A 13,884-nucleotide genomic window follows, 5' to 3' on the forward strand; every position below is an offset into this window, starting at 1 on the left:
TTTAGATAAAGCCTGTGCATATAATCAGTGCAAGTTTTGTATTGGAGTTAACAAGAAATAGTTTTCCTAAAACTAAGTTACTCCCACTTCCTATTGCCATCACCACCATCCATTGTGCTTATTAAGAAAAGAATTATGTTGTATTTAAAAACATGCCTTCAATGGCAGTAAGTGCTTTTCATGAGTAACAAGAAAAAATGACATGTTTACGTGTATGTTTTGCAAACTACAGTGTTTTAACAAATGATCACCAGGTGATCTGATTGTGGTTTTTGCTTTGTGATTTAAAGCTAGAATGCAAATGGATCTAAAACCAATGAAGGACCCAGCTTGTATCTGCAATTCACCCCAGACCATCTGTTACATATGTAATAATGCTAAATATTTGATATGCTGTATGTCAGATCAACACACAAAACTCTTAGTAGCCAGCTGGGGTTCTGCTAGGTCATTTTTCTTTCATGTTAATGTACTGACAATAATTTGCAGCTCTGCTTGATTCATAATACCTGTTTGTAAAAGGAAACGTTATGTGTTAGCCAAACCTATTCTGCCACCTACAGCCTGTCCTTATTTATTGCTTGTGCTCTGGGAACACACACACCCGCAGCAATTTCCTTTTATGAGTAAAAATAGAACAAAGTAAATGCCTAAGGTTCCACTCGCGCACTGCTTTTGCTTTGTTTTTTTTTACATATATTGGATCTGCTAAAGCTGTTTTTTTTTATTGTAGGTCTACATTTATGTATGAACAGTTTCCTGAAGTTATGAACATGCTTTGGACTCGTATGCTAAAAGACAATAAAAAGAATTGGAGGCGGGTCTATAAGGTGGAGTAACAAAGCATTTCTTTCCCATTTCATGGTACCTCTAATTTGGACTTCCCAAATTTCGAAATGCAATGCAAACATTCTCTTTGTGAAATAGCACATGGAGGTGTTTAATGTATTGCACAAAACAAAGCACATTTCATTGTTCTGTTTTGACATTGAAAAATTGACTAACGAAATTTAATATTTGTGCTGTCGAAACCATCTGCCAAATGGTAGCACAATCTGCCCCAAATTTATGATTGCACAAAATGATTTAAATGCTAAAATCTCAAGTGATTTACATCATTCAGTGTATTCTATACTGTTAGGTTTTTTCCACTTTGAGTCTTCGGGTGGTTGTTTGCCCATTTTTAAAGATGTGCAGCAATGTGGTCTTTACCATTCAAGAATTTTGAAATAGATTTACAAAAATTTCACTACTCTAACTGTGTGGAACTTCATTGCGCAATAGCACTTCAATTCCAAGTGGATAGAAATAACCATTTTTTATTTTATTTCCTATAGAAGTGACATTTAATTCTTAAATTTCATTGGTTGTGTGAGGATTGCTAGGAAAGCCAAGTTTTGTTGCCTTTAATTGCTCGAGTGGTTGATGGGAAACAACTTTCTTGAACCACTGCTGTTTGTATATAGTGTAGTCAGGAAGGGTGTCGCAGGATTTTGACTAACTGCCTTGTGATATATTTACAAATCTGGATGATTTGTGTTTTCGGGAGGAACTTGTAAGAAATGATGTTCCTGTGTGTTTACATCCCTTGTCCTTCTAGGTGGTTGAGTTCGTGGGTTTGGAAGGTGTTTCTAATGAGACTAGATGAATTGCTGCAGTGCATCTTATAAATGTACACACAACTGGCGCTTATGCCAGTGGAGAAAGGGTTGAATGTTGAGGCAGAGAACAGGCACGTGAAGTTGAAGCTTGTGTTCTATTTCTGTCCTATTTGAAAAGGAATCAGTTTATAATTGTCTAAATTAAAATGAATGTCAAGTTAATTTCTGTAAATCCCTACCTATTAAATGTTTGTATAAGATTTGAAGCCTCACACCATAATACTTTAGACTTCAATTTTTTTTTTAATTAGCTTGTGGGATGTAGGCATCACTGGCTAGGCTAATATTTATTACCCATCCTTTATTGCCCTGTAAAGGATGATGCTAAGTTGCCTCCTTGAACTGTTTAAGTCCTTGGTGCTGTTAGGAAGGAAGTTTCCAGGATTTTGCCTGAGCAGTAGTAAAGAAAATTGCAATACACTTCAAAGTCAAAATGGTGTTTCGCTTGGAGGGAAACTTGCAGGTGGTCATGCTCCCATGCTCTGCTGCTCTTGTCCTTTGTGGTAGAGATTATAGCTTTGAAATCTCCCATACAATGTTGTGTTAGACATGTTTAGCATTAAACAGTTCAGAAATCCTGGTTAACAGTTGCCCCTAACCAATACCAGCCTTTTAAAAAGCAAATATTATTTATTGCAGGTGTTAGCAATACTTTGCTAGACACTCATTGTCTGCTGCTGCACTTCCCCATGTAGTAAAAGTGGCTTCATTTCAAACAATCCATTATTGTCTGCTGAGCACTTCTTTGAATCTTCCTGAATTTGTAATAGGTTTAATACTGACAATTCCTTTACTTGCCCTTCCTTTCCAAATTATTAAAAGATTGTTCAGCTTTGAAACCTTTGACAAGATAAGGCTTTTTTTTGCTTCATTGAAAAAGGTGCATCTATTCATTTGGAACAGAATTTTAATGAAGATCCCTCCCCCATCAACTTAAAAACAAATGTGATTGTTTCTTTTGCTTTGAGGTATGCCAATCTTTTTCCATACTTGTATGCCTTTTGACAATATGCAGAAGTTGAAACTGGGCTATTTTAGAAGGTTTGACATAATGAAAGCACATTGTATTTTGTGTGTAGCCTGAATATGTAAGTTTTAAAGAATAAATTCAGGTACTTTTGTCTTTCTGATTATTGAGCTTTGGATGTAATGTATAATATTTTAGCAGAACTTTTTAAAATCTGAAGCCATGCCATGTGTCTTTTTGCTTAATAACATAAAAATACAGAATTAATATTCCTGTAAGTGTAACAGACAACTGCAGTAATTCCCAATGCTTTTCACTGCTGAGACTCAATGATAAACAGCCGCAGATGGTAATTAACGAGGTTCAAATGCTCCAGACTATTATTTGGTCTGTTGAAGAAAATGCAAAGCTTACAGTATTTATCTCCTAATGTGTTAAATCTTTACAGCATTTTAAAAGCTTTCAACACTTGTCAGTCAGTGTAAGGTGCGATGTGAAAATATATTCACTCTTGGAATTTTTAAGTTGATTTGCAAAACTATTCGAAATGGGGATGGTACCAAATTTATAAGGCTATTTTATTTTAAACAATATCCCAATAAGATGATTGCTTTCAAAAGTAAAATTGCGATTACTTTTTAAACTTTCCAGTTTGTACATTTTCAAATTAATAACATGATTTGTTCACTTTTTGATCTAAAGCTGCAGTTTGTCAAAATAATAACTTTCAACTTTACTGTTGAAAGAAAATCTCATTTTCGGTGCATGCAAGTGACCATTATGACAGACTGGGATCTGAGATGGTTGGTTGTTTCCTCAACCTCCCACTGTTTGTTATTGTGCGAGCTTTGATGAGCTGTTTCAATTATGGGTTGTAGCAGAAGCACAGAATATTATGTAGTGTGTTGTCATTTTGTAGATTTTTGTTTTTTGTAATACATGCTTGTCTTTTTGGTGTCAACTGTAATGAAATTCGAGATTAGGGGAAGTTCTGTACCTGAAGAGAAACTCCCTAATGACTAGTTGACTGCTGATCTACGCTTCATAATTCAAAAAATAATTTGTTAGTTTACATTATGTGGCAGGCTTGACACATTGTTTGATGGTGGATCCAACTTACTTTTGTCTAGAGGGGGTCAAAAGCATTCATTTAAAGAAGACACACAGTATTTTGTTTTCCCCAAATGGTGCTGACGTATGAGATCAGTTTTTAAAGGATGTTGAACTTTTGCAGCAACACACATCTCCTGTCGCATGCATTTCTCTTTTCAGTCCTTGGATATAAGAATTTTAAGTTGCTCTGTGTAGTGATAGGACTTTGAAAATAGTGCCCTCATAATTGTGCAGGGGCACAATGTCAAGTGGAAGAACATGTTTTCCAGTTATTATAAATAATAACTAATAAATATTTTCTGTATGCATTGACTAATTGGCAGACCAGGTCACTGTTTTACCATCTCACTCGGAAGATTGCTGCTAATTAGTATGTTGTGAATGCATCAATATCTCTTTAATTTTTACTTGTGCGCGAGGCAAATTTATTTATGTTCTGTTCAGTTGGTAAACTAATCATGCAGCTGTCAATTTTGATTTGTGCTGGGAATTCCTCCCACTGACTGCTGACATTCACGGTACTTTATTAATGCAGAAAGCAATCATTGCAATGTGGCAGGGTGTGACTTTGTTCTCGCAAACATGAAACACTTTTTTTCTCTCTCATCATGTTTTATTTTCTTTCTCCTCCTCCTCCACCTCCTTTACAGTCTCTGCTTCTTTTGGCTTACCTCATAAGAAATGGGTCAGAACGAGTAGTTACCAGCGCCAGAGAACACATCTATGATTTGCGGTCGATGGAGAACTACCATTTCGTAGGTGAGCAAACCTTCAGTGCTAGGGAGCAAAACAAAAAGCTTTGAGCAAATTATAACAGCAAGTGGAGTTGTCAGTCACTTCAGCCAGTAGATCAGCTTCCTTCACTAATTAGAATGTGACTAGTGGCACTATCTGAAGTGTACAGAATCTGAGATTTGGGGACCCTAGAGTATTAATTAGCGAAGACAAGAACTCAGAGAAAGGACATGGTAATAACAACACAACTAGCACAACATGAGTGCTCAGGTTTTTCTTTTTAAAAAAAACACAACAGCTATGACTCCCCTGTGATGCTCATAAAGAAATTGCCTTAATTACACAGGAAGGAAAGGTTATACACCAACACAGACTAATCTGTTTGAAGAAGCAAGGATATCTGCAAGTAATATTTACAGTGCAATGGCAATAAGGCCATGTTTTTATTGTTTTGACATTAAAGTCAAAACTTGAAGACTGAAATAAAACTGATATTAGACTTTGTCAGATGTAGATGTACAGCCTAATAACCCAGGTGCCTTTTCTAAAATATGGACACATTTTGCTCAATCGACAAAAGATGTTCAGATGCAAGTCAGTGGTTCAATTTAGGCTGAAATACTTACCAAAAATTGTCATTTAATTATTTTGCTAATTAATACAGCAACCAATTTTGTATAGCCTGTTTCTTGAAAAATATAACTGGTATAGCTACATGACATTTTATTCATTCTGAAATTAAAAACCTGTGCTGTTTTACCTTCAATTTGTTTTTTTTTTGTAAAGAGAAACACATACTTGAATGACAGTTGCTTCAAAACTGATATTTTGTGACAAAGGGATTGAACACCTATCCAAGATTTCCACATTGCACATTATGCATTGGGTGTTGTCTAAGATGTGCATATTCACAGGCACTAGACTGTTGGTCTTCTAGAATGATCAGTGGACATTAAACCATATAGACTGCTGTCATGAAAACAGAACAGGCAAGGTGCCTAAGAACTGAGGCCTGGATGGACCTATACATCTGTATAGGTCTGTGATTAGGGGAGAATGGAGAAAATTGGTTTCATAGTTTGGAGTATGGCTGAACTTGCCCGCTGATCCAGCCTCCTGCTATCACCATAACACTTACAGCTGCAGGAAAGTATGCTGAGAGCGCTCAAGAGGCCCTCTATGTAATTAGGAGTGATGGAAAATAGTATAGGTAGTTTCTGAAAGTGTGATGAAAGTTTAATCCAAAACATAATCCTGGGCTTGGTGAGTTGGAGGCTAGGGCTGAAGAATAGGAGCCTGCCTTTCCCTGTAGTGTATACCCCGCTGTCTCTGCTTTACCGCGTTTGCTCTGCCTTGCTGCCTGACCCCCATCAGCAGTTATGCTGCCCTGAGAGGAGCCCTTCTCTGCCTCGGGTGCTGTACCCAGAGGAAGGGGCAGCTGTGTCTGTTCTGTTTCTGCCTCATCCCCTTTACCATCTTATTGTGCAGGTTCCAGCATAGCGTACAGGCTCAGGGAAGGCCCCCTGCTTAGTCAGTGTGGAAGCTAGAGAGGACCAGATGGTGAGGCAGCAGCTGGGGCATGACACAAGGTTCCTCTTGCTGAATCTCCCAGACCCCATTTAGCCTTGGGTCCAGCTTCCCATCCAGGTTCCGTGTCATCCTCAGCAAGTGGGAAGGTTAGCAATACCAGCAACACATGCACTGCTGTGTCAGCCTCAAACAGGACCTTCTATTCAAGTGCTGCTGATGATGGACTATGGTGATGTCAGTAATACATGCACAGTTACATTCTGGGATGTTGTCAGCTGACCTTCGATAATAGTCATAGACCATGGGAACAGTTCCTTCGGGGCAACTAGTCATGCTGACTGTGTTCCCAAACTAAACTAGACAGACTTACCTGCGTTTGGTCCATATCCCTCCAAACCTGTCCTATTCATGAACTTATCCAAATGTCTTTTAAACGTTGTAACTGTACCTGCATCCATCACTTCAGATATTTTTAATTGATATGTTAGGGCATTTGAACCCAAGCCTTCTGGTCCAGAGGTAGGGACAATACCACTGCTCCAAAATAGTCCTTAGATGGTGGTTTGATATTTGTCATAAACTGCACCCAGATACTGGCCGACTGGATTTCATGTTCATTTTTTTTGGTTCATTGATGTAATTTATTAGTCATTAAATGTTCTTGTTTAGCTAATTTTTGTTCTTGACCTCAGATGAAAATGGCAAGGACCAAGGAATAAACGTGAGACAGAAGGTGAAAGAATTGGTGGATTTTATACAGGATGATGATCGGCTACGGGAAGAACGGAAGAAAGCCAAGAAAAACAAAGACAAATACATTGGAATGTCTTCAGACAGTATGGGAAACTTTAGATATAGTAAGTACTGAGATGTTCAATGCAAATACAAAAAGATGCGCATGTTAAGCATCTAACTTTCAAGTTTTTGTTTTGGAAGTTCTGCAGCAGTTCAGAAGAGGAACAAAAATGTAACTGGGCTATTTGCATTTTTAAAAGAAGGATTTCAAACCTAACTTTGAAATGTTTGCTGACCTACATTCTAAACAATCTCTTACATGTGTTTTAACCTGCACAATTAATTGGATATCACAAGGTGTTTTCCAAATTATAGAATTATGGCAACTCATCACAGTTAAAATTTCAACTGACAAAATATTTTGGTTTGTTCAGGGAATGCTGGAAAGCCTTAGTCATTGTCCTAATTTCAAGTACACCTTTGGAAATTGTAGGAATTCAATTTCTGTTAATACAAATACAAACCAGACATAAATTTTCTGTGGGCTGAAATATAGGAGCAATCTCAATCTGAACTTTATTGGGCATGGACTTATAGCACAGAATTGCTTCTACTTGACATTTAATTGCCACTTTAATAGTCACTTGGCTACCATGGCTGATGTAAGGAATGGGACAGACGTCAAACAGGTGCACAAGATGGGTGATCTTATGTTGAAATTAATTCCCTATCATCATCACTCAATTCCTTTGTTTTACGGTTTAATTTAAATAAAATCAGTATTTGGCATGAATTGCAACCTAAGCTGCTGCTAGTTTATTTTATTGCCTTCTCCATTCAGTTATGCTGATAGCTTTGTTGTACAATCTGTGCGAGTCAAAATATTTTTACCTAACCACATTAACCTTCAACCATTTTCTATTAGCTCTTTCGTATTCCCACTTCATTCTTGGGATTCTTCAAGCCTTTTGATTCTTCAACTAGTGCTTCTGCAACTGAGAGACTGAGAAAACTAGTGATCGAATGCAGTTATCCTTAAAACAGGTCCTCACTGCACATGCATTTGTCTGTCTTTTTCCAACAAAGATCATGACATACTTGCAAAGAGTAGTGCTGTTAAGTGACAGTGTGCCTGCTGGAAGTATATGGTTATGGGTGTTATGTAAGTACAGGATTGCACTTGGCTGTACTGGATCCCTAAGGCTGAGTAATCTGCTAATACCAATGGGTATAAGCCTTCACCTTTACGATAGGGACTGAGTTATTGAGCATGTTCAAGACTGTGATATATTGCTTTCTAGATGTTGATAATATCAAGAGACAGAATAATTTGGGAAAATGGCAATGTGGGAGAGATCAGTGATGATCGAGGTGAATTGTAGAGCAGGCTAGAGGGACGAAATGGCCTGCCCCTGTTTTTATTTACAATGGCCTTCATGCATTACAATGTAGTTTACGCCTCATTTACTTTGCACGGATACCGTCAATGTGTACAAATTCTATTCCGCTTGTATGTTTCTCCATGTTTGGATGTCTCATTGACATGAGCTAATACAGTATTCTCGAGTGTGGTGGAAGGGTGATGCAGTGTATTTCAGCATTATATAATGTTCAAAATTAAAAGATACTTGATTATTCCCAATCTTGCTTTTGTGTCATAATTCCCAATTATGGCTGGCTTGTTGTAGGGAAATGTGTGGAGTCCAGAGAGGTCTGCTGGGAATGTTACAGGGCATAGAGAGTAAACCTAAATATTTTTCACTAGGCAACTGACCAAAGATTGGATGTGGCCAGGCCTCCCAGTGACCCCTTAGCATGGAAAAGATGTGTGGAAAAATAAAGTTCTTGTCCAAAAATTGATAGCAAACAAACTGTACAAATTTGACAAGTGGCTTATGTCAGTTTACAGGCTGAAATACACAAAGCATCACCTTTGCCAAAAAAATTATAATGTTAGGTGTTCTTTAGTTTGTTATCTGATTATGCTTTTGTGAAAAGTGCCTGGGACATGTCTGTTAAAGGTGCTCTCATCTTGGAGTGTGCTTGGATGCTCATCATGGAGCTTGTGGTCATGTACAACAATCTGAGTATATTCTCATTACTTCGAATTGTTAAATACGAACAGAGCTTAGTGTTCTTTTTCTGGATTTATTTGCCAGTAGTCAGCAGCATTAAGAACAGAGAGGCTGTTTGTTTAGGCTCTGGTTTTGGTGCTTTACCATCATAGATTTTATTTAAACAGCAAGTCACTGTCCTGCCAACTCTTATTGAAAAGTTTAAATTGAAGTAACTTTTGTACAAATGACAGAGTCTAACTATTGGTTTTTAAAAGATTAATTTGGAGTTGAAGTTTTTGAATTTATATATTGTAGGCCTGTTACTCTTGTTTTTATTGGAAGTTCTGGGAATTGAATAGCGCTTATACATTCTGGTAATTATTTTATTAGTTTGAAATTTCAAAAAAATTGACACTGTCAGTTTAGTTTCCCCCATGTTCAGAGTGTCACCAGACTTGATTTGGGTAATATTTTTATACAGAAGTACAGATGAACATTTATTTACAAGATGCAAACTTTCTTCTTTTAATTTTTGTCCAGCTTCATAATGCAAAAGCCAGTTAGTTTTCCTTATAATGATAGTTGGTTCTCCAGGGTTCGTATTGTTGTGTTCTGGGACATTCTTAATTATGATAACTTTTAAAATCCAAAATTAGTTTGATTTTCATAATATTTTCAAAATTCTAATGTTTGCTTTTATTTTTCTGATTTTATTACAAATCTCTTTTGAAAATATAACTGCGTCCACTTAAGTGGTACAAAGTAAATCTGTATATTTCACTGAAAAGTGATATGTTGCTGTAACCTTTTATCTTGCACTCATCAGGACAAACACCTGAATGCTGAATTTGAAACAGTCCCAGCAATTTAGGGTGCTGATCGATTAGCAAGTTGATTCTGGTTAAGGCATCGCCATGGGAAAATCAATAGGAAATTTCTGAAGCTCTTTGGTAACTCAGTAAAAAAGAGTTTGAATGTATTTCTCTTGTTTTCAGAAAAATTGGTCCCTATGCATGAACGTATATTACTTCAAGCAGTCGTAAATAAGCTGTGTTACATGCTTGACTCATTATTAAATTCTACTATAACTATTCATGCTTTCAGGATTGTTCAGTATGTGCTATCCAGTCTCAGAATCACATCTAGCATTAAATGCTTTCCTTTGGGTTTTTCAAAAGTTAGCTGGTTGAGCACGTCAGTACTCTGTTCTGCACGCGACGAAAGGAAGGTGCTTTTTGAGTCAATCAGCCAATTGTTGGCGACCTACATACTGCCCAAGTTTTAAAAAATATTTTACTAAATTAAAACCCTGTGAAACTCCAGAACTAGTATTTTGTTTTGGCTGCAGTTTGGTTTGTTAGACTTCATCTGTTTTAGGCAAATGGTGTTGGTTGACAATTTCTCTCAAGATGTGCCAAATCTCTATTCTTGCTTTTGTGTCAACCCATTGTGTACAAAAACCTTTGAGCAATAAGGCTAGATTGGGAATCAGTTAGTCAATGTGAAAACATTTGATGGACATAATGGCACAAGTTAATATTAAGAAACTAAGAAGAGGGGCAAATGTCTATAATGAAGCATATCAAGACGGAAAATAGTGAAAAGGATTAAGCAAATTTGGAGGATGGAGTGAATATGCATGTTAGAAACTGTTTCAATAATTTACTCAATTGAGAAACCAAATGTTTTCTACAATAGCTGTTAATTGCAGTATACAAAACGATGCCATTCTGGTCTTCTGAGGTTGCTTGAGCCATGGTCTCATTGTGACTGAGGACAGCATGGTGACTTAACAGGCTATCAATAAATCCATCCAAAAGATGCATTTATATATCTACAATGTGGTAAATTGTTAGAAGGTACTGTCTAACACTGAAATACACATTTTATTAAGACAGCACAAGGAACACAATAAAGAAGGAAAGCTTTAAGAAACACTTTAAAGCGCTCTACTTTTTCAAAGGAGGGAGTTCATGGGTAGGGTGCCCAATGGTATAACCAAAGGAGGGTGCCCAATGGTATAACCATTAAACTCTGATATTCTAGAGTTCAGAGTTGGAAGGGCTGTGAACTAGAGCAAGTTTCAAAGATGAGAAGTGTGAGGCAATGGATGAATTTGTAATGGAGAATTTTGAAATCTGCCAATTGCATGACTGGAAACCAATGTAGGCGGAGAACCTGGAGGGATATGAGAGAGAACTTGGTTATGGAGAGACTAATAATGACCTGGAACTCAATACCTAGGAGAGTCATTGAAGTGGACACTAATGATTTCAAAAGGGTATTGGATGGGTGTTTGAAGGAAATAAACTCAGTCTTATGGAAATGAGCAGGGAATAGGATGGTTTGATTACTCAACAGAAAATCAAGACTCAGTAGGCTGCATGTGCCATCATGAGACCATGATTTGGAATTTAACATACGGTTCAGCTTTGGATGAGAAGCTAGCTTTGTGAACAGTAGAAATACAAATTTTGAGGGTTTCAATGGAAAATGAGCTTGGGCATATGTGAAAATAGCTGAGGTTAATGCAGGCAATCTTGGTGGTCAATTGAATATGTGGCCAAACAGCATGTCAAGTTTCTTTGAACTGTCCAATCTCAGATGATGGCCCAAGAAAAGGATGGAGTCAGTGGCAAGGGAACTGAGGTTGTGATGGGGCTGAAGACCGTGGTTTTGGTGTTTACAATTTTTTAGAGATTTCTAGACATTTGGTACTGAAGTGTTCAGAGTCCATTGAAAAGAAATTAAACATAAAAGGAGGGAGGTTCAGTGAGCTATATGGGTTCTTATTGACCACATCAAAAGAATTGTGTACAGGTTTTGTCTTGTTTTGAAAAATGATTAAATGCGATTAGAAACAATTTGGAAGATTCACTCAACTCATTCCTGGGATGAACAGCTTTTCATTGGCTGAAATATTGAACTGGTTGGCCCATACGCGCGCACACATTGGAGTTTTGAAAGCATGAGAGATGATCTTATCAAAAAGTGTAAGGTCATGAGGAGACTACGGTCATGAAGTGACTTGATTGGGTGAATACCAAGAGGAATTGCTTTTTGTAGGAAAGGGGAGAACTTGAGAACAGGGTAAAAAAAAGCGTTCTCCCTCCTAAGATTAAAATGAAAAGAAAGCAGTTTATCTGTGGAATTCTTCTACCCAGAATGCAGTAGACTTTGAGTCAGTGAAATTATTCAAGGGCGAGTTAGATTTTTGGCCATCAAAATCAGGCATTATGGGGACAGGCAAGAATGCGAAGTCACGATCACAATGTGATCAGCCATGATCTTAATGAATAACAGTTCAGGCCCTTGGCTGAATGATTTATCCTTGCCCATCATATGTTCTGATTCTGCTCAATCATGCAAATTCATAACATTTGTCCACATCAACTTTGAACACATCTTGTTTAGCTGACAATACACCAGGTCCTGGTGGCGATGAGGAATAGGTTAAATGTTTAACTTGTGTTGAGTAGCTTCAAGTAGTGGAATGATAAAATCATAAGGCGTACTTGATAATTGCTTAGTGACCAGCTGGAATATGTCTGTTGATTTCTGGTTTGAACACAATCATTTTATCAGTGATAGAACAACCAGAAAGTACTTGAATATCTGTCAATTGAACTACTAAACTAATACAGAAACTTGGGCAACTAGATTTCAGTGAGACATTGTGCTATCAAGAGCAAAGAGAAAATGACAGAGTGGGAGAAGGAGGGGCGACTACTTGAGTTTATAGTATTTCACTAAAATTGCAAGTGTTTGTTTTTGATAACTGCTAAATAATGACGTAATTTGCTATTTGCTAAAGTCTGAAATATTGTTTACGTACTTAGGATTGTAAAACCTTGGATGTGTTTCCTGCAACACTATAATGAAGTGACAATTACTGTCATTTATTCTCTTCTAGATAGTACAGTGTATTATCTTAACTTACAGTAGCACAGTCACTTGTGTCTAGATTACATGCACTGAGCAATAAGAGATAATTGATTAGATTTGTGCTGCAAATTTAGCCTGTCTTTCTGAGTTCCCCACAATGTCACTTACTTAATTATTCATAAGATTCACTTACTTTCTTTCCCTGTTAGATGGCTGCATAATCAGGCTGGCAGAAAAATTGAATTAGGATGAGAGAGCATTGTACCATGATAGGGTCAAGCAGTACAGAAGCAGCTTAAAGCATTTAAGTGTGTCTGTTTACAGAACTCAGTTAATAATTTTTGTGTTGAAGATGTTAAAAATAACATACCCAATGTAATCTGGTTCAAATACACCACTGCTGTTCAGTTTTAAATTATATACCAGAAATAATTGTTGAGATCAGTGTGAACTATTCATATTTTGAAACAGCATTCCTTCACTGCCAGAGTGGATTCTACCTTTCACTTTAAAACTAATGTAAGTTTAACAGACAAGGGAGTAAATGTATTTGTTTTTTAAATTTATTCATGAGGTATGGATACCACCAGAATTGGCAATAAATGTTGACCAGTTTTTTATTGTCTTTGAAAAGATAATGCAGAGTTTGTGAATTCACATTGTGTTGTGAAGTGGGGAATTCCAGGATTCATCAGTACCTTGAGTATAGGGGTTGGGAGGTTATGTTGCGACTGTACAAGACATTGATTCGGCCTCTTTTGGAACACTGCATTCAATTCTGACCTCCCTGCTGTACGAAAGCATGTGTAACTTGGAAGGGTTCAGAAAAGGTTTACAAGGATGTCGCCTTGTAAACAAGGGTTAGAGCTATCGGGAGAGGCTGAATTGGATGGAACTATTTTCCCTGTAGTGTCAGAGGCAGAGGTGTGACCGTATGCAGATTTATAAAATCATGTGGGGCATGGATAGGGTGAATAATCAAGATCTTTTCCCCAAGTGGGAGGGTCCAAAACTAGAGATTTAAGGTAAGGGGGGAAAGGAAGAAAAAGGACCCAAGCCAACTTTTTCATACAGAAGGGTGTGTACATGGAATGAGCTGCAAGAGGATGTGGTGGAGACTGGGTATATGAACAGGAAGGGTTTAGAGGGATATAGCCAAATGCCTGCAAATGGGACTAGATTAATTTAGATATCGAGTCAG

General features: G+C 37.3%; 1 protein-coding gene across 3 annotated transcripts in view; it reads left to right on the plus strand.

Annotated features, from left to right (window-relative positions):
* Positions 1-13,884, plus strand: part of LOC140492218 (clathrin interactor 1-like) — a 177,475-nt gene that overhangs the window by 114,256 nt on the left and 49,335 nt on the right. For all 3 annotated transcript variants that reach the window (XM_072591121.1, XM_072591120.1, XM_072591122.1), the window contains 3 exons: positions 734-830; positions 4,392-4,500; positions 6,699-6,863. In XM_072591121.1, the coding sequence (XP_072447222.1) occupies positions 734-830; positions 4,392-4,500; positions 6,699-6,863 (371 nt within the window). The remainder of the gene's footprint in view (positions 1-733; positions 831-4,391; positions 4,501-6,698; positions 6,864-13,884) is intronic.

This window comes from Chiloscyllium punctatum, chromosome 20 (assembly GCF_047496795.1).
Source record: "Chiloscyllium punctatum isolate Juve2018m chromosome 20, sChiPun1.3, whole genome shotgun sequence".
NCBI lineage: Eukaryota > Metazoa > Chordata > Chondrichthyes > Orectolobiformes > Hemiscylliidae > Chiloscyllium > Chiloscyllium punctatum.